We start from the raw sequence: 23,997 nt of genomic DNA, 5'->3' as shown, positions 1-23,997 counted from the left end.
CCCACCTGACCTAAGTGACATCTGCAAACACTCACTTCCTTTCCAAGTGCTCATGGAGCACTCACCATGACAGACCATCCTGTAGGACATAAAATAAAGCTCAATCAGTTGAAAAGGACTGTGTTCTCTGATTACAGTAGTTAAACTAGAAATCAACAAAAACTGTATCTGGAAAATCCCAACCATGTTGCTAACATAGATGCTTGATTAGAAGCATTTGTTTGGAGCCCTCTGGTCTTAGCTGGGCCCTTTGGTGCACACCGTGGGGTCTCCATACTCTTGCTTCACCTTCTGCTCCACAGAGGGGACTCAGATGGTGAGGGGCAGCTAGAAACCAGCTTCCAGAAAGTGGGCCTCAGGCTTAAATCCCACTTGCACTGAGAACTGAGTGCTGTGGGGTCTGGACAAGGGGACCCTTGGCCCCATTTCCCCCATGTTCTCCGTGCAGCTTCTGGGGACCTCTGTCTTTCTTGCAGGAAGCCAACCAGTGCCGGATGCCTGCCTCTCAGCCCCTTGCCAGAATGGGGGCACCTGTGTGGATGCAGATGAGGGCTACGTGTGCGAATGCCCCCAGGGCTTCACTGGGCCCGACTGCAGGGAGAGTGAGTCTGGGCAGGGGCTACCAGGGCTGCAGTCCAGGGCAGGGTTCTCCTGTGGGTAGTGCATACAGGAAGGCAACGGGTGTGTGTGCAAACACCCATGAGTGGGTGGGGGGATGAGAGAGAGTGTGTGTGTGCACATGCATGTGTGTGTATCTGCACAGCAGTGTTCATGGGAAGGTAGCCACAGGAGCAGGGCAGGGTCAGAAGCAGGACAGGGCCCCGATCCTCCAGCACCCCCACAATGGAGGCTCCCCCTCGATCTACGGCAGGAAACCCTGACCACTGTGAGTGCCGTAATGGTGGCAGATGCCTGGGGGCCAACACCACCCTCTGCCAGTGCCCCCCAGGCTTCTTTGGGCTCCTCTGTGAATTTGGTAAGTGCCCAGGGCTGCATCGGGGCACGCTTCCTGCCTTGCCCCTGAAAATCCCCCAAACCGGAGGATAGCTGGTGGCTTGGGTCTGGGCCCCAAACATAGAGCCAGACCCTTAACTAGCGGTCTCGTGATCCCCCACGCCCACCCCAGGAGGGGGCCCGCCACAGAGTGCCTGAACCAGGCCACGCTGGCAGGGCCACCTGATCCTTCTCAAGGATGAGAAGTCCCCAGGAAGATGAATGGGCCTTTTCCTTCCCTGCAGAAGTCACAGCCACTCCCTGCAACATGAACACACAGTGTCCTGACGGGGGCTACTGCATGGAGTACGGTGGGAGCTACCTCTGCGTCTGCCACACGGACCACAACGTCAGCCACTGTGAGTGGGGGGTAGGGCTACAGGCACAGGCCCACCTAGAAGCCAGGGAGAGGGTGTTAGGAGAAAGTGGGGGCCACACAGGCAGAGGCCAGGGCTTCCCTACTGGCCCACAAGAGGCCCTGTGGATGTGTGCGCCTTTCCTGCTGTCGGCCTCTGTATTGGGGCCTGGCTGTCTACCCCCTCCGCTGCAGGAAGCTCACAGCAGGAAAAGCACCCCTGGATGCCTACAAGCTCTTCCCTAAGCCCCTAGCTTAGCTATTAAAATACTTCATGCCTAATTAAGTATGTGATTAAATACTACTGTGTATTTCTGAGTACAAATAATGGCTTGCATACTGTATAATTACACGTGAAGATGCTGGAGGTGTTGATACGAAAACATTTGTGCACCGCAGCTCAATCCTAGCTCCCAAGAGAGGTAGGGTGAATTCTGGAAAAATCGAGAATAAAAGCATTTCCAGAGAAGGGCCGTAGAGCCTGGTGTGAAGACCCCTCCCCCCAAAGAGTGTCTTTTAAGTGGCCTTGGATCCAGCTGGGATGTCAGGGTGACTACCCTGTGCCCCTGCAGCACTGCCATCACCCTGCGACTCAGACCCCTGCTTCAATGGAGGCTCCTGTGACGTCCACGAGGACTCCTACACTTGCGAGTGCCCCCGAGGGTTCCACGGCAGGCACTGCGAGAAAGGTGGGTGGCAGGGGAGGGCGGGGCAGGGCGGGGCTGGGAGGGGAGGGCAGGGAGGGGCAGGGCAGGGCTGGGAGGGGGGAGGGCAGGGCTGGGCGGGGCGGGGCGGGCAGAGGAGGGGAGGGCGGGGCAGGGTGGGGCAGGACTGGGAGGGGAGGGCAGGGCGGGGCAGGGCGGGGCGGACAGAGGAGGAGAGGGCGGGACAGGGCGGGGCTGGGAGGGGGCGGGGCGGGGCGGGCAGAGGGGAGGGCGGGGCGGGGCGGGCAGAGGGGAGGGCGGGGCAGGGCGGGCAGAGGGGAGGGCGGGGTAGGGCGGGGAGGGGAGGGCACGGCAGGGCAGGGCAGGGCAGGGCAAAGCTGGGCGGGGGAGGGCAGGGCAGAGAGGGCCCCCGCTCACCCTAATTTGCGGTTCTGCTCGGTCACCCAGCGTCCGTGTGTCGTGCCCGCATGGTCTCCCCCAGCCCAAATGCTGCTTATTCAGTTAGCGGTTCTGCTCTGTGGCCTCCTGGTCACTACTTGGTTTCCTTCAGAATAGGCATCATTTCCCACTCAGCATTTTTGCAAATGGATTTTAGAATCCTTGATTTTTAAAAAATTCATTAGGGCTTTATTAAATCTAACTGAACTTGGAGAATGTTAGCGTTTCACAACGTTTACATACTAGCGGATGTATTCTTCCAAGGGAACGTGGCGGCACCCATGTGCCGCCAGCGCCCACCCCGGCCTGTGCCTTCCGAGCACTCAGACGCCGTGCCCCTCATCAGAGGCCAGCGGGCCACAGGCCTGGCTCCCGGAGCTCAGCACCTGGGCCACACACACCCCCTGGGCCTCTTGCTGCCCTCGCTGGTCCTGAGAACAGAGGCCTCAGCGGCTTTACCTGGAAGTCTCTTCTGCTCTTACGGTGGCCCTGAGGGCAGGTCCCGGCTACTCTGACACACGGAACCCCCACAGCTTCAGCCACCCCTGCAGGAGGAGGGTGTTTCCAAAGAGAAGCCCTCCGGCTTGGTCTCTGCATGCGTGGCCAAGGTCCACCTCCAACAAAGGCATCCCAAAGTGGGGACACAGGGTGGCAGCTTTTGGGGGGGGAGGGGGGGCGAAACTTGGACATGCAGCCTGTGAGGTCCTGCAGGGTGTGGAGTGGTGGAGAGAGAAAGGCTGAGCACTGCAGGCAGGCCCCCTTCCTGCTGCACCTTGCTCCCAAGAATGTCGAGGAAGCTGAGGATCTAAACTCTGTGGGCCTCTGAAGGTGCCATTCCTCAGGGTGGAGGGGCAGACCTACCACTGGATTTGTTTGTGCCTTTAAATATGTAGATGCCTCAAGCACAGGCACTGCAAGGGAGCCCCTCAGGGCCCTGGGAACATGTTAGGACCCAGAGAAAATGCCCTGGTGCCACTAGAGGCACAGAAAACAAAAATCAGACTGCGGTGGATTCCAACGTCCTATCAGGGGCAGCTGCACTCTGCCACGCAGGCCAGTTCTCCACCAGAAAGGGCCCAGTGGTCCCCAGGGTCTGGGACAGATAGAAGAGCATGGGTGGGCAGAGGGCCCCCAAGGGCCTGCGACTTCTGGGCCCATAGGGCCTACGGGTTGAGAAGATGTGAGTAGGGTGTCACGGGTGCTGCAGGGCCAGGAGGCCGGCCCTGTTCACCCGCTTCTGTCTCTCCCTACCCTTGTCCACACAGCCCGGCCACGCCTGTGCAGCTCGGGGCCCTGCCGGAACGGGGGCACGTGCAGGGAGGCGGGCAGCGAGTACCACTGCAGCTGCCCCTACCGCTTCACCGGGAGGCACTGCGAGATCGGTGCGGCCCCCTGCCAGCTGGAGTCAGCCTGGATCGGGGGAGCCAAGCCCCCACCCAGCCACCATGCGTCTGCTTGTCAGGAGAATCCCCTGAAGGCGCACCAGTTCTGGGATGTTGGCGATCAGGGGAGGGGCGCTGGGTGGTGGGTGCATGACACCTGACTCCCATAGGGGCCTTCTGTTTCCAGGGAAGCCGGACTCCTGTGCCTCGGGCCCCTGCCACAACGGCGGCACCTGCTTCCACTACATTGGCAAATACAAGTGTGACTGTCCCCCAGGCTTCTCCGGGCGGCACTGCGAGATAGGTAAGGTGGGCAGAGGCCAGTGGACTAGCCCGGCTGGGAGCAGCACAGCCAGGGCACCTGGGGGCCCCATCTGCTCCCAGTGGGCAGAGGTGCCCTGCTTTGGAGGAGTGGGAGGCAGAGCTCCCATGAAGCCTAGAGGTCTTTGGGGAGGACACAGCAACGATGACCCCCCCTGTCCTTGCAGCCCCCTCCCCCTGCTTCCGGAGCCCCTGCATGAATGGGGGTACCTGTGAGGACCTGGGCCCAGATTTCTCCTGCCGCTGCCGAGCAGGGTACATGGGACGCCGGTGCCAGGCGGGTGAGAGGGCTGCGGGTTGGGGTGGAAGGCGTGGGATTTCTTCCTAATCCCAGAAGAGCAGAGCAGGGCCAGACAGGGAGCGGAGAGGAGGGAGGGGAAAGAGGGAGAGGACGATGGGCAGCTACCCCTGGAAGTCAAGACACTTTCACCCTGGGGGGGGGGGGGCTGTGAGGGCGCAGGGGTCCCAGGCCCTGCGGCCTGCTGGGGCAGAGGGCAAAGTCGAGGGAGGGGCCTCAGGCAGGTGCCCCCCAGTGCAGGACAGGGCTTCTGTGTCCTTGCAGAGGTGGACTGTGGCCCCCCAGCGGAGGTGAAACATGCCACGCTGCGCTTCAACGGCACTCGGCTGGGCTCCGTGGCCCTGTACAAGTGTGACCAAGGCTACAGCCTGAGCTCCCCCAGCCACATCCGCGTCTGCCAGCCGCAGGGTGTCTGGAGCGAACCTCCACAGTGCCACGGTGATCTGCAGGCCCTCCGAGGCAGGGAGGGCGGGCAGGCGGGCAGAGCCAGTGGGGTCCACACCCTCCTCCCCGGGGCCCCTCAGGGGAGCACAGGGACCACAGTTCTGACCCTGGCCCTCCCCCACCTTCCCGCAAAGTGAGGCCACGACCCTGTGGGGAAAGGTGGTGAGGACTAGTGGCAGCTCCACTCAGGACTGTTCATTAAGGGCTTCCCTGTCCTCAGAGCAGGGCGTCCAACCCATATGCCCACCCTGCAGATGAAGCAGCTGAGGCCGGGAGGTAGCCCAAGGGCAGAGTCCTCAAGAGGCAGATTAGGATTCAGGGCCCGTCTCCTGCCCCTGGCCCTGGCCCCACCCAGACCCATGGAAGCAGACCCTGCATTTGAACAAGGCCCCCAGGACCCCCAGAGCCATTTGAGGAGTGCTGCTTCAGAGAGCATCACCTCAGGCTCCCACAGTGTGCCAGGGTGCATGGCCTCGAGGCAGGGCCCCCCCACTGATGCCCCTGCAGACACAGGGCCACTAAAACAACTGCAGGTGTGTTGCATTATGCCTAAGCATCCCTAACTCTGCTCATCAGAAAACCTGCGTGAATTTAACACATCTTTCACAAAACAAGGGTTTTTTTTTTTTTTAGGATTTTATTTATTTGAGAGAGAGAGAGCACAAAAGGGGGTAGAGTCAGAGGGAGAAGCAGGCTCCCCATGGAGCAAGAAGCCCGGAGCAGGAAGCCCGATGTGGGACTCAATCCCGGGACTCCGGGACCATGACTTGAGCCGAAGGCAGACGCTTAACCGACTGAGCCACCCAGGTGCCCAAAACAAGGATTTTTAAACAAAGTAGCTCAGGGACCACGACAGCACCCAGAGACGGGTGGGGCACACAATGCTGCTCTGTCCCAATGCCCTGCAAAGCCCAAGCTGGGAGGCCCCACGCAGGTGAAGAATTCTGGAAGGGAGATGGGGGCTGCCTGGCCCCAAGTGTCTTTCCTGTCCTCCTATCTATCCAAGCCCAGCCCTCTCCAAAGATAGTTAACAATAAAGTCCAAACAACATATACCATTGGGAGCGGAAGTATAGAAGATGGACAAGCATATATGTAAGCATGACAGGTATACGGAAGGAAACATGGCAGTGGTCATAAGAAACAGAGTCGATAAATCATTTTTAACAAAAGAGAAGGACTGGAAAACTGTAATAGCCGAAGTAACAGACACAATTTACAAATGGGTACAGATGAAGGCTAAGTTACTGAGCCAAAAGACCAGTCTGAGGACTCGTCCCACAGAGAAGGGAGGTCTGTGTGAAGGTGTAGGCACTGCGGAGGGTAGAAGAGCCGACGCCGAGGTAACAGGAGTCCCAGACAAGAGAAGAATAAAAACACAATTAAATGTGGGAACCACTATGGAGCTCAGTTTCCAGAATGACAGATGAACCACCACAGGCTGAAAGGGCCCCAGAACATCAAACAGGAGAAAAGAGGAATATTAGCACATTATAGCAAAATTTAAGAATATCAGAGACAAACAGGAAAAAATTCTTAAAGTATCTAGAGAAAAAAGGAACAAGAATCTTCAAAGGAACAATAATCCCACTGGCACCAGACTTCTCAACAGTGACATCAGATATAAGATAATTAAATGGTAGATTTTAAATACCCCAGAGATCCATTCAGTGAGCATGGAGACAGTCACAAAACGCCATCACTCTCACTGTAACATCAAGGAAGCAGAGAGCCTGTAAAATACCATTTAACCTATCAGATTGCTGAGTATGGCTAGAAGTACAGATGAGCCCTTTCTGCGTGAGAAAGACTGATGGCAGCTGCCACCCCAGGAGCAAATCCACTGTGGACAGAGCAATGTGAGGAGCTGGGGAAATCCAACTAAGTTTTCAATGACCATGTGAGCAAGCATGCTGGGTTGGAATCAGGAGTCCCAAATGCAGAGCAAGTGCTCAGCACCCACCAGTTCTCCCCCACAGGATTTTTACTAAGTGCATGGGAAGCCAGTGGCTGGGCTAGAAAGCAGAGAGATTTCATAGCCTCACAAGGCTGAGATTCCCCAGTCTACCTGGAGGGAGTGGTCTGTTCCAACCCTCAAGAATCTAAAACCAGTCATGAACTGGCACTAATGAGCCCTGTACACCAGGCCCAGCCCAGCTCGCCTCTGGATGATATCAGAGATCAGCTGTTCAGGCTAGGTGTCTGACACAGACTAGAGCATGGCCATCCTAGGGGTATGTATTTTCTACTTTGGCCTCTCTGTTCTTGGATACAGTATGTCTAAGAAGCAAGAAATTATGACATATGATCTCAAGAAGAAACAGTCAATGGAAACAGACATGCAGATGACCCGCATGTTTGAATTAGCAGACAAGGACTTTAAAATAGCCATTATAAATATGTTAAAGAGAAGCAAAATGAATGAGAGAATAGAAAATTTGAGCAGAGGAAAGCGAACTTTTAAAAGTAACACAATAAAAAATACAACATGTGAAATGAAGAGTAAATTGGATAGGCTTACTAATAGAATGGATACCACAGAAGAAAAAGTCACAGAACTCAAGGACAAGTCAACAAAATTTTCAAACCAAAGATCAGAAAGAAGAAATGAATTATGATTTATAAATGAACTTTTTTTAAATGGAACATAGGAAATCTGTAGGAAATATCAAACAAACAAGCACATAACTGGAGTCCCAGAAAGAGAAAGCAGAATAGGCAAAAGAAATATTTGAAGAGATAATGACTGAGTATTTTCTAAAAATGAAGAACTACATCACCCCACAAATCCAAGAAGCTCAGCAAATACCAAGCAAGATAAATACTGAAGTAAATAAACTTAAGACCTAAAAATTTTTATTCAAACTATTATTCAAATGTGAGAGCATAATAAAAAATGCCCTTTGCAAACACAGCTTCAGAGACTTACCAAAAAAGGGTCTTTTTTTTTGGAGATAGTATTCGAGTAGTAAGATAAACCTGGAATATTCTGTAAGCAGTAAGAGAAGGGAGGATTATCAAATATTGTAGGAAAGTCTATCACTCTCTAAAAGGAGAGAGGAAAAAAGCAGAAAAAAGTGGCAGAATTAAGATTATGATAGAAAAAAATGCAGACAAATATGAATGAGCTAAATTCTCCAGGTAAAACACAGATTGCCAGATTAATTACAAAACAAAACAAGCTAGGGACCCCTGAGTGGCTCGGTTGGTTAAGCATCCGACTCTTGGTTTTGGTTCAGTTTGTGATCTCAGGGTTGTAAGATTGAGCCCCACATCAGGCTCAGTGCTCAGCACAGAGTCTGCTTAAGATTCTCTCTTTACCTCTCCCGCTGCCCCTCCCCCCTCTCTCTAAAATAAATAAATAAATCTTTAAAAAATAAAACCAAGCTATACTCTCTTATAAGAGATACTCCTAAATCATAAACTTAAAAAGACAAAGTAAAAATATGGAAAAAATACCAGGTGAATACAGATCAAAATAAAGCAGGTTTAGCTACACTATTATCAGCCAAAATAGACTCTAAGATGGAAAGCATCATTAAGGATGAGAGGGTCTCTTTCAATGATAATTGGTTCCAATTCACCAAGAAGATCATTATAAACATTCAAGCATCTAATATAATAGGGTCAATACATATAAAACAAAAATTAACAGACTGCAGGAAGAAACTGACAGATTTACCATAATACTATGAAATTTTGAATCACCTCTCTCAATTCAGGTTAAGAAGCCCCCCAAAAAAAAAATCAGCAAAAAGAAAATTCAAATAATACAACTAACAATTTGAACTAATTCATTCTCTGAACACACAGAAAAAATTAAGTTATTAAGGACAAGAAGATAAATTTTAAATTTCATGTTTATATATTTTAAAGATACTTTGAAATGGCTTATGGATCAAAGAAGAAATATGGACAGTGACAAAATTTTAAATGAATATTAATGATCATTTTCTATACAAAAACTTGTCCAATGCAGCAAAAGCAATGCTTCGTGGGAACTTTAAGTACATAGTTAGAAAAGTTCAAAAATTGATGAACTAAATGTCGGAATTCAGAAGTTAGGAAAAGAACAACAAATGATACAAAGAAAGTAGAAAGAAAAAGGCAATACAAGTAAGAGCCATAATTAATGAAACATAAGTCAAAAGTACAGAGAAGAGAACACCAAAATTAGTTCTTTGAAAACCCTATGAAAATGAACAAACTTCTATCAACTAATCAAGAAAAACAAAGAGCACGAATAAAAATCCTTATAAATGAAAAAGGTGACAGAGCCACAGATAGAGCAGAGATTAAAAACATAATGAGAATACCATCAACTAGCCTACAAGTAAATCTGAAAACTTAGGAGAAATGGACATAATATTCATAGAAAAATATAACTTACCAAAAATGGCTCAAGGAAATTTAGAAAGCCTATATAATCCCATAAATGTCTAAAGGAATCGAAGCGTACTTAAAGCATTTTCCCACAAAGAAACTCCAGGATGTTATAGGTAAATTCTACCAAATTGCCAAGAAACAGATCATTGCAGCATTATACAGGTTCTTCCAGAGAGTAAAAAATAAAGAATATGCGCCAACCTATTCTGTGAGGCCAGTATAACCTTGATACCAACACCAGATATGGACAGTTGGAGAAAGTAAAATGATGGATCTGTTAAACATGAACATAGATGCAGAAATTCAATAGTCTATAAAGACTATATATACCATTATCAAGCTGGACTGTTGCAAGAATAGTTTGATATTAGGAAAACCTGCTATATTAACCAACTGAAGGATAAAAAGCATATAAGTATCTCAATAAATGCATAAGCATTTGACAAAATTTATACCCATTCGTGAAATAAATTCTTAATTTATTTAGAATCTATAAATATCTATATTTATTATATACCAAATAAGGAATAAAAAAGTATTTCCTTACCAGATAAAAATCACATCACACATGCACATAACACCTCTAATACCATGCAGTATAAAATATATAGGATTTGTTGGAGGAAAAACTTAAAAGAGAGATGTAGCAGAGCCCACATAACCCTCGAAGTGTGCATCATCCCACAGAGAGGTGTGCTTAGGCCAGGCATAGCCAGACTAGTCACACTATGTGTGGCCAAGCAGTAACACTTCACACATTCATAGAGGAAGAAGTACAGGTTACATCAAGAGAGCTGTGGAACAATGAGTCTCCTGATCCTTGTTATACAGAGGCAGGATCTGATACTCAAAACCTGTGTTTCTGTTGAGCTGACTCAGTCATGCTGAGCTACCAACAGGGGGAAGGAAATTAGCTTCTGGGGCAGTTTTACTGTGCCTCTACTCAAACCTCAAATAAACACTATCCTAAATAGAAACACATTCCTCTTAAAATTGGGGACAATGAGGGGAGCCTGGGTGGCTCAGTCAGTGGAGCGTCCAACTCTTGATTTCAGGTCAGGTCATGATCTCAGGGTTGTGAGATCGAGCCCTGTGTCGGGCTCCACGCTGGGGCATGGAGCCTGCTCAAGATTCTCTCTGTCTCTTACTCTCCCTCTACACCCTCCCCACTTCTCTCTCTCCCTCTCAAAAAAAAAATGGAGACAAGGATGCTCACTGTCACGAAGCCTCATCAATATTATATTGGAAGTACTAGCCAATGCAATAAAGTAAGAAAAAGAAATTAAAATCATGAAAATATGAAGGTAGGGAGTAAGAATGTCAGTATTTGTTGTCTTTAATCTATACGCAAACTTTAATCTATAAGCGGTAGGTTGTCTTCAATCTATAAGCAAACTACTGAAAATGAGAGAAAATATGGCATGTTTACTGGATATAGGTAATTATAACAAAATTCCATTTTAATATATCAACAATTAGAAAATATAATTATAAAAGACATATTCAGAGAAAATCAATGAAACCAAAAGCTGGTTCCTTATTGAAAAACCTCTAGTTAGACTGATCAAGAAATAAGAAAGAAAAATTAGCAGTATCAGAATGAAAGAGGAGACATCACTAAGGATCCTAACAAGCATTTAAAGGACAAGGAAGAGATACTGTGAACCAGCTGAGGTCAGTATATCTGACAACTTAAAGAAAAGGGATAAATACCTTGAAAGACACAAATTACCAGAAATGACAGAAGAATAAATAGAAAATATGAATAGCCCCATATCTATTAAAGAATTTTAATATGTAATTTAAAAACCTTTCTGCAAAGAAAATGGCAGGACTGGATTGCTTCACTGATAAATTCTATCAAACACCAAAGAAAAGAATACTAACCCTACACAAGCTTCTTCAGAGAATAAAGAAAGAAGAGCACTTGATTCATTTTGTGAGACCAGTATTGTCTTGATACCAAAACAAGACAGAGAGGTTATTAAAAAAAAAAAAAAATGAACTTAGGGGTGCCTGTGTGGCTCAGTGGGTTAAGCATCCAACTCTTGACCACAGCTCAGGTCTTGATCTCAGGGACATGAGTTCAAGCTCTGCACTGGGCTCCACACTGTGTGTGGAGCCTACATAAAAAAAAGAAAAAAAAAATGAAATTACAGACAAATATTCCTCAAGAATATGGACATAAAAATCCTAACAAAATATTACTAAATCAAACACATTGTTATATAAAAAGGATAACATATCATGACCAAGTGGGATTTATCTCAAGAATACAGATTGGTTTAACACCTGAAAATCAGTAAGTGTAATTCACCATATTAGGATATGAAGGAGAAAACCATAGGATCATTTCAATAGATGCAGAAAAATCATCGGAAAATATTCAATTACTATTTAAAACTCTTAATAAACTAAGAGTAGATAGGAGGAATGTCTTTAACCCGATGAAGGGTATCCATGAAACAGCAACAGCTAACAATGTACTTCGGGGTGAGAGGTGTACCGCTGTAGTAAGGCAGTGTGTCCATGTCACCGGTTCCCTCCTGCACTGTCCTGGAGGGTCCCAGACACGGCCACAGACAAGGAAAGGAAATAAAAGCCACATCTACTGGATGAAAGATGACATAGTCATGCACATAGGAAATCCTAAGAGGTTCTACAAGAAAAGGCTATATAATAAATAAGCAAATTCAAGTGAGCCACAGAACAGGGACAATATACAAAACCTTAATATTTTCACAGTCTACCAGTGAACACTTGGAAAATAAGATAAAATGCACAATATTATATATAACAGCACCAAATATGGTAAGTGTTTATATATGTGAAATGAATTATAGACATAAGTGTAAAAACTAAAACTATAAATCCTATGAGACAATCTTCACAACAGCTGGAAAAAAATGGTTATGCATTTAGAAAAATATTACATCGCCCTACTTTTCACCACACATAAGAGTTCATTCCAGATTAATTAAGGACTTAAATGTTTTTCTAAAACTATAAAATTTTATGTGGAAAATATAGGTATCTTTTTGGCCTTGGGATAAGGAAAGATTTCTTTAGCCACAAAAAAATCCCTAACTATAAAAGAAAAAAAAATGGACAAATTTGACTATATAAGAATTAGAAACTTAAAATCATCAGCCCTAAGGAAGAAAGTGGGATATAAGCTACAAACCAGGAAAAGATATATATATATGACTGGTTTCAAGAATCTATAAAGAACTCTATGAATCAATAAGAAAGAACCATCAACCTAGTAGGAAAATCGGCAAAACACATGTAGTAGGCCTTTCATAGAAGAGGAGATAATAAAGCTGACAAAAATAAAGAGAAATATTAGTAATCAGCAAAATGCAAATCAAAACCACAGTGCGGTGCATTCAGCTGACAAAAGTGCAGAAGACTAAGAAGCCATCTACTGGTGGTACTGTGGATCACCAGGATTTCTTACAAATTGCTGGAGGGAGTGTAAATTAATACAAACACTTTGAAAAGAGTTTGGCAACTTGCCTATCAATTCGACCAGGCATAGAAACTGTGTCCCAGAGATTCCACTTCTAGGTTTAAATCTAAGAAAATGGGCACATTTACACCAAGAGCTATGAAAGGAAATAAAAGCATTTTTTAAAATAACAAAAAGTCTAAAACCAACCCAAACACCCACCAAACAAGAAGGGACAGAGTACGGTAGAATCCCGCCGTGGACTCTGTTACTGTCGTGTCACACAGAGACCCACAACAGCATGGAGATAGCTCATTAGTATCATTTTGAGTGACTGGTATCACAATATCCTTTTAATAAAATTCATAAATAGCAAAAACAAAACCATACATTGTTTAGGTAGTTTATAAACAATTAAAACACTAAAGAGGTGAAGACATAACCCCAGAAATCCACATCACAAGGGTGGGGAAGTGCGTGTGACCAGATGAGCCAGTGAGCATTCTAGCTCCTGGGTGTCTTATTCACTACCATTTATCTACTTCATTACATTTTAAGCATTAAAATTAAACTTTTCTAAGTTGAAGATTTTGAATTCCAGAGCACGGCTCCCAGTTTAAAATAAAAAACAAGCCTGTGGCAAATACTCTAAAGTGAAGGCCTCGTCCCCAAATGCAGTGATTTCATATGTGGTGGCTGTGAATGGGGAACTGGCAAGAGGGGGCCTGGCCACCTGGCAGCCGCTGCAGTGAAGTCCTCAAGGTCATGATGAGCATCCCCCATCCTGGGGCCCACTGCCCACCTCTTCCTCTCCAGGGTGTTTCGGGCCTCTCCAAGCACTGAGGGGTGCTGGACAATTCTGTCTGGCTCCTCAGAACAAAGCTAATTTATGTCCATCTTATTTGGCTCCGAGCCACTGCCTCCAATCACTGCCTTTGTTCTTGGGGTCCCTCCTGGTGCCTGTGCACCTGGGCTCCCCTCTCAGAAGCTGCTGAGTGCGGATCCCAGCCTCCCAGCCGTGCCTGCATGGGGGCTCCTGCCTCACAAGGCACAAAGGAGGCCCCTGCGCTGGGTAAGACTGCAGGGCGCAGCTCGACCCCCTCCCAGCCTCCCCCAGGCTGCCTGGCCCAGCACTGCCTGCTCTCTGACTCCTGCCTCTCTTTGTAAACATCTCAACCTCCACCCCCCGGGGGAGCAAGCTGACCTTGACCTCCTCTTGCCTTCTGCAGCCTCTGCCCCAGCGGTAGAGGAGGTGGGGTGGAGAGAGTCACACCCTGACTCCTGGCCCTGGGCTCCAAGCCGGCAGAGGGAGGGGAGGCCTGCGGGGTACACCGGTGGATGAGCCTGTACCCATCACACCTGGGTAGGGCTCTAAGCCCTGAGACAGAGGCCCTGCTCCAGGGAGGGCCAGGCCCAAGATGTGTCCAGGCCCCTGAGAAGCCTGGGCAGTGAAATGCTGAAGTGACTTGGGGGTAGGGCCTTTGTAGGGCAGACAGTGGAGAGGGTGGGCATCAGGCTAAAGCCTCAGCACACACGTGAAATCCGGGGGCTGTGGAGGCCCTGGAGGTCCGCGTAGAGCCCCCACAGGGCTGTGCAGTCCTGTGTAGGCCATGTAGGGCCTGCGTCCCACCTAGATGGAGCCTGTGTAGGGCCTTGCAGCCTCCTGTCCTGTCTCTGCAGAGACAGACGAGTGCCAAGCGCAGCCCTGCCGTAATGGAGGCTCCTGCAGGGACCTCCCAGGGGCCTTTGTCTGCCAGTGCCCTGCAGGCTTCACTGGAGTCCACTGCGAGACAGGTAGGGGCTGTGCTCGGCTGGGTCCCCTGAGTGGCTGGGCCCTCACCCACATTCGAGATGCCCTGGACATCCTGGACAAACCTATTTTGAACAAGCGTAGACCCTGGGCCACTCGGAGAGCAGAGGGACATGGCTGGGCCCCTGGCCCCAGGGCAGGGGGAGGCACCCCAGGAGGGGAACTCCGAGGCTGAGGGGGATTTCCCCAGCAACCCCCCCCCCACCCGGCATCTCTCCTCGATCCCCCTTCCCTTCTTCCCGCTGTCCTCTCCTCCCTCCCCCAGACACCCCCTGGCGGCTCTGGCCGACTCTCTGGGTGTTCTCCAGAGGTGGATGGCTGCCACTCCAGCCCCTGCCAGCACGGAGGCCGATGTGAGAACGATGGCGGGGCCTACCTGTGCGTCTGCCCAGAGGGCTTCTTCGGCTACCACTGTGAGACAGGTAGGGAGGCAGGGGCCAAGCCCCCACTCCTCCAGAGGCCCTGTCCTCTGGCCTCTGCTGGGTCCCCTGATGCCAGCTACCCGCCTCCTGCACTTGCCCCTCCAATGGCCCCCCTCACCCGAGACAAGCTGGCCCCATGGACGGGCGGAGCTCACTGCAGCCCCAGCGTCCCCGTGCTCACCTCTCCTTACACACCTGGGAACTCTCCGCACATTTTCCTCCTTTACAGAACTTGCCACTCTCTGCAACTGTCTCTTCAATTTGCTGGTCTCAGCTCTCCTCCTAGAATGGGTGTGTCCCCGGGGGCACATCATGTCCTAGCCCCCAGGCTGGGCTTGGCTGGCAGCACCCTACTGGGTGGGGTGCGCGGGGCTGCAGGGCAGTGAAGGCTGAACTCGGGGGAGGGGGGGTGGAGGTCGAAGGCCTAGGGCCCAGGGACTGCGGGGCCTGGGAGCCCAGGCATAAGCACCATGGGGGCTGCTTGTGGCCAGGGAGTCTCACTGCAGAAGCTTGGGGTGGGTGAGGGCACACACGGAGGACCAAGGTTAGTGGCCGTGACAGTGATAAGGGAGCTCCTGTGGCTTCAGTGGGAAACTGCGGGCCCTGGCCCTGGCCTAGGGAACTCAGGTCCCCTGGGTGCCCACAGCCCCGGGGCAGAGGGAGGCTGCCCTGGCTGCCAGGTTCTCCCCAGGAGGGGCAGCACTGTGCTCACCCTACCCTGAGTCACCGCCTGCCAGGCTACTTGGGCTTGGAGTGGTGGTGGGATGACCGGGCTCTGTCTCTGAGCCAGCCTCTTGATGAGAGCTCTGGAAAGCCCTGCGTTTCCCCTCCTTCACCTCCTCAAATCGCTGCCTGGGATGGCTCCACCCACATCCACCCCACAAACATGCCTACACAGGAAGGACCTGTGCCCCCCCGAGAGCAGGGGTCCCTCTGGGGGAGCGGGTAAGGCCCCAGTGTTCACTGCTCCTTTCCTCTTCCCCAGTGAGTGACCCCTGCTTCTCCAGCCCCTGTGGGGGCCGCGGCTACTGCTTGGCCAGCAATGGGTCCCACAGCTGCACCTGCAAAGTGGGCTACACGGGCAAGGACTGTGCCAAAGGTGAGGTGGCAAAGGTGCGAGCATAGGAGGCAGCCCCTCGTCCCTCAGAGGGCACAGACCCAAGTGCTGAGCACCCCCCAGGGCAGAGCATCTAGTTTCCCAAGAAGCAGGGAGGGGTATCTAGCGGCCCAGGAGGCATGCAGTCACCTGTGCACACACACCTGAGACCCTCCAGGAGGCCCTGGCCAGAGACCAGGTGGAGAGGGCCACTGTGGCAACAGGAGCTGGCTCCCCACCTGCAGTTGCTCACCTCCGCCGGGGGTGGCGGACCCCAGAGCCACCAGGTGAGACGTCTGGCTGGGGGCCAGGGCTTCCGTGGCTGACAGCTGACCACCCCCTTCCCTTGTTCTTGACGGAAACCCTGAAGAGCTCTTCCCACCAACGGCCCTCAAGGTGGAGCGAGTGGAAGAGAGTGGGGTCTCCATCTCCTGGCGTCCACCTGAGGGCCAGGCCGCCAGGCAGATGCTCGACGGCTATGCGGTCACCTACACCTCCTCGGACGGTGCCTACCGCCGCACAGACTTTGTGGACCGGAGCCGCTCCTCGCACCAGCTGCGGGCCCTCGCAGCCGGCAGAGCCTACAACATCTCCGTGTTCTCGGTCAAGCGCAACGCCAACAACAAGAACGACATCAGCAGGCCGGTGCTGCTGCTCGCCCGCACACGTGAGTGCCCACCTGGATGTGTCTGCGGCCACCGGAGAGGCGCACTGGCCAGGGGCCCCAACGCGCCGGGGCTTAGGAGTGAGGCCCGGGGGAGGGTGGGCTCCCCGAGAAGGCACCTGCCAGGGGCCAGCCCATGTTGGGGGTGCTGAAGGCACAGGCAAGGGGCCTAGGAGGTCACCCCAACACGCTGAGGGGGTGGGGAGGAAGCCTGCTGGTGGTAGTTCTAGAGAAGGGGGCCGGCAGGAAGGGGCCTCTGGGGGTGCAGCTGCACAGGAGGGGGAAGCGTAGTCTAGGGTCATCTGCTTCTGGGATCTACAGGGGAGGACCTGGTCCTCCAGCGGGGGGAACCAATGGTGGGCAGAGGCCATGGGACCGCGGGAGACTGTGGGAGGGGGTGCTAGATGCTGGAGGATGGAGCACGGATGGGGCAGTGGTCCCCTAGGCAGCACGGAGGGCCTGTGAGGGCAGCTGGCAGGGGTTCAGAGTGTGGCCAGCACACAAGGGGTCTGCTCCCACCGTACCGGGTGCTGGCACAGGTCAAAGCAGGCAGGCAGGGCCAGCCCCAGGAGCACTGTGGAGCCAGACAGCCAGGACTCGCCAGCGGGGACTCAGGCTGGGGAAGGCGAGGACGCTCAGAGGCACGGACAGGAATTCTGTGGGGGGACGAAGGTGCCCAGGGCCACCTGCCAGCCCGAACCAGACACTGGCCCTGAGGACACTGAGGGCCAAGTGAGGGATGAGATGAGAAACTCAGCACAGGTGGGGGAGGCCGAGGCACTGAGGATGCTCCTGGGCCAGCAGGAGGACCTGAGTGAGCTTGTGGGGCAGAGCGGGCTCAGCCTGAGCTTGGCTTTACGAAGAAATGGCATCCCCAGCCCTCCACCGACAGAGTGAGGGTGGGGTCTCCCCGGGAGACGAGGGTGGGCAGGAGGGACCACTGCCCAACAGACTGGGCACCTCACTGTCAGGAGAAAAGAGCTCCCCTCCCGGCCCCTGTGGTTCACCCAGACCCTTCCCCAAGGTAGCCCAGGATTTTCCCAGCTTCCATCCTTGGTAGGCCCCAGCATCGCCCAAATGTTCACTGTCCAGTGCAGCCAAAACAGCCAGGGAAAAGAAAAAGGAGGCCCCACGGTCCGTGTGTCCCAAGGGCCCCGCCCCACCGCCTGGCATGTCTAAACAGGCAAGACCGCAGGCCTCTGGGGGAGCCGCCTGCACTCCCCACCCCAGGCAGGAGCCTGTCCAATTGACCCTAGTCCCACTGTGGCTGAAGGCCGCACCAGCAAGCCCAGGTGGGCCGGCACCTCGTTTGGGCCCCTCTCGGTGACCCCCCAGCACACTTCCCGAGCCCTGTCTTATGGTCTCAAGCCCCTGCCCTCCCCTGGAGCGAGGAGGTGCCAGCATCAGCTGAGGGGCCTGTTGCCCCCTAGGACCCCGCCCGGTTGAGGGCCTTGAGGTCACCAACGTGACAGCCAGCACCATCTCAGTGCGGTGGGCTCTGCACAGGATCCGTCACGCCACCGTCAGCAGTGTCCGCGTGTCCATCCGGCATCCTGAGGCCCAGGAGGACCAGTCCACCGATATGGACAAGAGTGTGGACAGGTTCACGTTCGGGTAAGAGCAAGTGGCCGGCCTTCACTTCCCTCGGGGCTCTGGGGCTTCCTCCTTTCTCCCTCTGTGCCCCTCCCCTGCCACTCCCCACCTGCCCTGCCCACCTTGAGAAGCAGGGGTGTGTGCACCTCCTGTGTTGCCCAAGCACCTGCTCAACTCTGACAGGCAGAGCCCCCCTTTGTCCCAGGCCTCAGTCCTGCCTTGTCCCGTCACAGGTGCTACCAGACAGGTGTTTAAAAGGGCCCTGACAAAGTAGGGAATGCTCTAAAACTTGGGGGGTTGTGCCTCCTGCACAGATAATGAGACCGAGCCACCCAAAGAGCAGCACAGAGCTGTCCTAGCCTGAGTCACGCGGGCCCCTCTGAAAAGGAGGCACAGGGCACCCCTATACTTGCCTTAAATTTTTATATTGTTCAAATCGTATGTTAGAACCTTAAGCTAGGCATATAAACATCTTACGCTTAATTATTACAAATCAAATACAAACAAAACTACAAAGTAAATACAACTCACAGGAACGTCAGTCATTCAGACTGGCTGAGGACTGAAGTAAAAGCTGGAACGGCCCCACAGTGAAGGCTCAGACCACGGCCTCGGCCCACTGGAGGTGGCTCGCCAGCCAGGGAGGCTCCTGACACCTGCTGGGAGCAGTGCTAGAAGAGAGGAGAGTGGGGAGAAGTCTGGCTGGGGTCCCTGTGCCTGCAGAGTGAACACAGCTCCAGTTGAGGAAACCCCCACCTATTCAGTTGCGCCTCTGACACAGCAGACGCCCAGGCTGGCTCTGCGGGGACAGACCAGCAACATCCTGCCCAGAGCCGCCACAGGCCGTGGCCGTGGGAAGGGGTGTCTGGAAGGCAGACAGGGGTCGGGGGCAGGCCAGCCAGGCCAGGCGGGGCACTTGTCCTGTCCGGATCCCTGAGCCACCCACACGGTTGCTCATTTCTGGTTGGCGGACTCACCAAGACCCTATTTTGCTTGCCTGCTGTGCTGGAAACAAGACTCTGCTTTGTGTTTTAAGTGTTGCTGTGACCTTTCTTGATTGATGTCCTGCCCACTTCCAAGGACTGGTGTGACAGAGACACACGTGAGGCCCTGGGTGGGCACTTGGTGACTGAGTCAGGGTCCCCAGGACCACCCGGCTCGGTGACTCACTAGGGCCCCCCCAGACTCAGCAGAGGCCATGCCCCCCAGCTGGGATTCACAACAGAGAAATGGTACAATGCACAGGAAGAGAGAATTCGAGGGACCAGGGCTGAGCTTCCGGGGCCCCTCCCCCTGGAGTTACACAGGCCACCAGCAGGCGTGAGGTGCTGTCTTCAGGGGAGCCCAGGAGAGACGCAGAGCCCAGGGTTTTTATCGGGCGCTGGGCCCGGGGCACTCCTGCCTGCTGTTGATTCGGGGCACCCAGGAGGAAGCAAGTGCTCAGCATGAACCACGCTGCACAGAGGTGTGGGGGCAGCGAGGTCGGTCCTCTCATCCATGAGGGTGCCGGGAACTCCCGCAGAGGGCCACCCAGAAGGGCGGCGGGGCCTCCTTGTTGACCCTCTTCTGCACAATGACCTCCAAGTGCCCCTTTCTGGCCTCTCCTGCCTGAACACCAGTCTCTGCACCATAGCCATCCCAGGCAGGTGTGGGCCATTCTTGACCCCTGCCCTGTACTAGACAGACAGACCAGGGAGTAGCTCCCACCTGAAGAACACACGGGTCTCAGGCCACAAATCTGGTCAATCTGGAGGCCACCTGCAGGACCACCCACAACTGGTCCCGCCTGTGTGGAAGGAGTTACAGTTTGGCAGTGGAGCCTCTCCCTGGCCTCCCTCCCCCAGGGCCCTGTTGCCAGGAAGGAGATACACCATCCAGGTGACTGCCCTCAGCGGGCTTGGGGGACAGGAGCCTCCCACCGAGAGCCCGGCCTCGGCCCCACTGCACGTGTGGACCCGTGAGTACATGACCTCAGGTTCTGTGGGACCTTTGGAAGCTCTCACCTCCCTCCAGCCTGAGTCCTACCAAAGCGGCCCTGGCACACCAGAGGTCTTCCCCACAGGCGCCAGGAAGGGTGGGCATGCCAGGAAGCCCTCTGCTTCCAGCACCCAAAGGCTCCTGGGCTCCTACCAGACAGGGGTCAGAAGCAAAAGGCCAGAGGGCATGCAGGTGAATGTCCACACTGTCCAGTCCCTGATCTTCATGGTATCTGGTGGGGAGGAGGCCTGGCCCTCACCACCCCTCCCACCCCAATATGGAGGGGGCCAGAGTGCCACGTTGTCCACGCCAGGGGGACCCGTGAACAAGGAGGGGTGCGTGGTGAGGGAAGGTCTGGCCAGGGTCTCGGTTTCAGGTTCCAGAACAGCCCGGCTCGGGGAGGCGCACGGACAGCCAATGGGCGGGGGGGCGGGGGGGGGGGGGGGGGCCGGCTCCAGTCCTGGCGCTGACCCTGAGTGCTGGGACCCCGGCCCACTCCCTGCCCGTCTGGCCCCCTCCCACACCCCAGGGGAGGGTGCACACAGCCAGGCTTAAGGAATCAAAAGAATATGCTGACAGGCTGCGCAGGGACGGGGCCTCCGTGGCTGCTTCCAGGCAGCATGCTGGGGGGCCTCTCGGGCAGAAGAACGCGCTGCTGCTGACCCAGCTGCAAACACCCCTCCACATCACCCTTTAGGACTGTCAGGTTGTCCATCATGACAACATGGGGCTTCCGGGAGACTTCAGCAGTCGTGTCAGATCTTTTTAAACTCGGTGGTGGCCCCTTTCACCTCCCTCCCCTGCTCCGTGCCTATCAGGGCCCCTGCCGCCAGCAAACCTGACAGCTGCCAGAGTCACGGCCACCTCTGCCCATGTGGTCTGGGACACCCCCACTCCAAGTACCTTGCTGGAGGCGTACGTCATCAACGTGACCACCAGCCAGAGCACCAAGAGCCGCTACGTCCCTAACGGAAGGCTGACGTCCTACACGGTGCGGGACCTGCTGCCAGGACGGCGCTACCAGCTGTCGGTGACCGCCGTGCAGAGCACTGAGGGCGACCAACTGCACAGCGAGCCTGCTCACCTCTACATCATCACCTGTAAGTACGGCCCTGCCAGGGACAGCCCAGCCCCTCGTGCCCACTGCGGGCCCCCAGCAGGACAGCGGCCTGGGCTGCCCTCCTTGGGGTGCGGCATCCTTGCCCAGGGGACAGCTCAGCCCCAGGGCCCGCACAGGCGACACTGCCCCAGTGACATCAGACAACCGCAAAGCAGGACTGTGTTCACACAGGAGAATTTGGGGGTGTGAAAATCGGTGAGGAAGGAAGGACTCATGGACAGTTAGTGCAGGGTCCATGCACTGGGCATTTGTAGACATAAGCATATTGCTCCTGACCTTGTCCCCAGGGAGTGGCCTTGCCGCCAGGCCTGACCCACAAGGAGCCTCTGGGCAGAAGGATGGCCACAGGGAGGGGCGGCCTGGGAGAGGCAGGAAGGAAGACTCAGGTGGACAGGTGGAGGGGGGAAACAGCTGAGGAGCGCAGAGCCTCAGGCCACACGAAGGATGTGGTCTGCTCCTCAGTGCCCAGGAGGCCCACAGGGTCCCACCAGATCCTGCACAACCCTGCTGCTATGCTGGAGCACAGACGTGCTGTGGGGAGATGGTGCATCCGGATGGATGCTTCGGGGAGGGCAACAGGGAGCAGGGTGGCGGACAGTGGCTGGGCCACAACAAAGCGCCAGAGAGCAGACACATGGGCACCTGGCAGGAGGGTCAGACCCTGCGCAGCTGCAGGCACACCTGCCTGAGGGAGGGCTGGGGGGCACAGTTAGGGCACAAGGACCCACAGAGAAGCCTTGCCCTCACTCTCCGGGCATGTTGGGGGGGGCCTCTCGCAGGTGTTCTGTCAGGTCCAAGTGGCTGGCCATGCCCTGCAGGTGGAGATCTGGGGTCCAGGGTGGGCTAGACGAGCTGGCCCTGTGACTCCTGGGATGGGATGCAGGGGGTGGGCAGGGAGCAGGGCCTGGGGCTTCCTAGGAAGCCACAAACCCACCAGGAGGCCCCACAAAGCCACCATGAGGCCTTGGGGCCGCGCACGCCGTCTCCAGTGCTCCCCTCTGGGGGTGCCTGGCAGAACGAGACTTGAGCAGCCACCCACTCCTCCCACCCACCTGCAGCCTCGAGGGACGGCGCTGACAGACGCTGGCACAGGGAGGGACTGCATCCCCGGGTGCTCAGAAACAGACCCCCGCCCGCACGCCTGCCAGAGCTGCGCCTGCTCAGTGACCGCGACGCGCCTGAAACCCAGACCCCGGGCCCCAGGTGCAGCCTCGGCCATCCCCCCAGAGCGCGTGGCCCAGGCATGTACTCCGCGGCGGTGACCCATGGTGACTCCCTTGGCAGGTTCTCAGAGCTGGTGGACGGCAGAGGGCGAGTGAGTGCCAAGTTTGGGGGCTTGCCTGGCAAATCGGCCACCATGAGATCGCGTGAGTGCCTCGGCCAGCCCCAGGGGCCTCACTGCCACCTCCTCCTTGTCCCCGTGCACGATGAGGGACGAGCCCCTAACACCTGGACTTAAAGACCACCCCCAGCGCCCGATACCGCCTCCAGCAGGGATGCAACACCACGCAGGCCCTCACAGCTGCACGGGCTCACGGGGGCCTTCCCGACACAGCAGAATGGGTCGAAGTACAGCTGCTGGCAGGGCTCGGGGCCAGAAGGAGGTCTGAGGCGCGGAAGCCGGGCTTGCCAAGCCAGGAGTCACAGGGTAGCTTAGTGAGCAGGAAGCAGGAGAGCACGACACCATCTAACCCCTTGCTGCTCAAAGTGAGATCCTTGGACCAGCAGCACCAGCCTCGCCCAGGGCCCCTAGACGGGCAGGATCCCACCCAGAGCTGTGCAGTTGGAATCGGTCTTTAATAAGGAGCCAGGTGATTGGCATGCACATCACAGTCTGCGGACTGCACCTCTCCGTCACAGTAAGAGACCGTGTCCCGGGTTCAGATCCTGCTCAGCCTGGGCCAGCAGGACCACGTGTGGCAGAGCAGTGGGCTGCTCGGCCTGGCCGAAGCAGCACAGGGCATGGGCAATGGGTCCAGATGCGCTGGCCCTTTCCCACAAGGCTTAGCAGGAGGGGGTGGGCCAGGCATCTGTCTGCAGCAGGTCTTGCCCAAGACTGTGGCACAGCAGGCCACGAGCAACATGCCCACTGGCCACCTCCCCCCACCGCCCTCGCCGAAGGCCCTCAGGACCCCAGGCAGGGCAGCCGGGCCTCGTCCTCACCTGTAAATCAGGTCCTGTTCTCATGGAATTCCCTGGCACAGAACCTAACTACCAGTTTAGTGAAAATTTTCAACCAGCATAAACATTCCCAGGCCAGGGAAGAAAAGGGACAGCGATGAGCAGGTGGGGGCGTTGCAGCCCCGGCGACCAGAGGAGGAGCAGCAGAAGGGCTCACTGGACATGATGACCAGGAAGAGGTGTCTGGGAAGCTGGGCGGGCTGGGCTGTGACCCAGACACCCTCCTAAAGCCACAGAAGCAGTCATAAAAAGCCGAAGCGCACAGGCAGGGACCCCACAGAGAAGCTAACTTGCATATAGGGTTGGCCAAGTGCAAGGTCTGCCTGAGGGTAGATGTAGGGGGAGGAGGCACCACAGCCCCCAAGAAGCAGGGGTGGAGGGAGAGGAGAGCGGAATTTGACC

The 23,997-nt window shown here is 54.3% G+C and overlaps 1 protein-coding gene across 1 annotated transcript in view; it reads left to right on the top strand.

Moving 5' to 3' along the window:
• The window catches only part of SNED1 (sushi, nidogen and EGF like domains 1), an 84,458-nt gene that overhangs the window by 40,385 nt on the left and 20,076 nt on the right, over positions 1 to 23,997 (top strand). The window contains exons 9-25 of the mRNA XM_025888522.2: positions 477 to 602; positions 872 to 976; positions 1,239 to 1,352; positions 1,921 to 2,037; positions 3,717 to 3,833; positions 4,021 to 4,137; positions 4,322 to 4,435; positions 4,717 to 4,890; positions 14,413 to 14,526; positions 14,851 to 14,964; positions 15,950 to 16,063; positions 16,431 to 16,727; positions 18,155 to 18,338; positions 20,162 to 20,274; positions 21,113 to 21,394; positions 22,473 to 22,617; positions 22,699 to 22,781. Coding sequence (XP_025744307.1) covers positions 477 to 602; positions 872 to 976; positions 1,239 to 1,352; positions 1,921 to 2,037; positions 3,717 to 3,833; positions 4,021 to 4,137; positions 4,322 to 4,435; positions 4,717 to 4,890; positions 14,413 to 14,526; positions 14,851 to 14,964; positions 15,950 to 16,063; positions 16,431 to 16,727; positions 18,155 to 18,338; positions 20,162 to 20,274; positions 21,113 to 21,394; positions 22,473 to 22,617; positions 22,699 to 22,781 — 2,430 coding nt within the window. The remainder of the gene's footprint in view (positions 1 to 476; positions 603 to 871; positions 977 to 1,238; positions 1,353 to 1,920; positions 2,038 to 3,716; positions 3,834 to 4,020; positions 4,138 to 4,321; positions 4,436 to 4,716; positions 4,891 to 14,412; positions 14,527 to 14,850; positions 14,965 to 15,949; positions 16,064 to 16,430; positions 16,728 to 18,154; positions 18,339 to 20,161; positions 20,275 to 21,112; positions 21,395 to 22,472; positions 22,618 to 22,698; positions 22,782 to 23,997) is intronic.

This window comes from Callorhinus ursinus, unplaced genomic scaffold (assembly GCF_003265705.2).
Source record: "Callorhinus ursinus isolate GAN/ISIS: 27379988/994484 unplaced genomic scaffold, GSC_fseal_2.0 scaffold96, whole genome shotgun sequence".
Classification (NCBI taxonomy): domain Eukaryota; kingdom Metazoa; phylum Chordata; class Mammalia; order Carnivora; family Otariidae; genus Callorhinus; species Callorhinus ursinus.
Note: the sequence above shows the minus strand (reverse complement) of the source record. Positions and strands in the feature narration are given on the sequence as shown.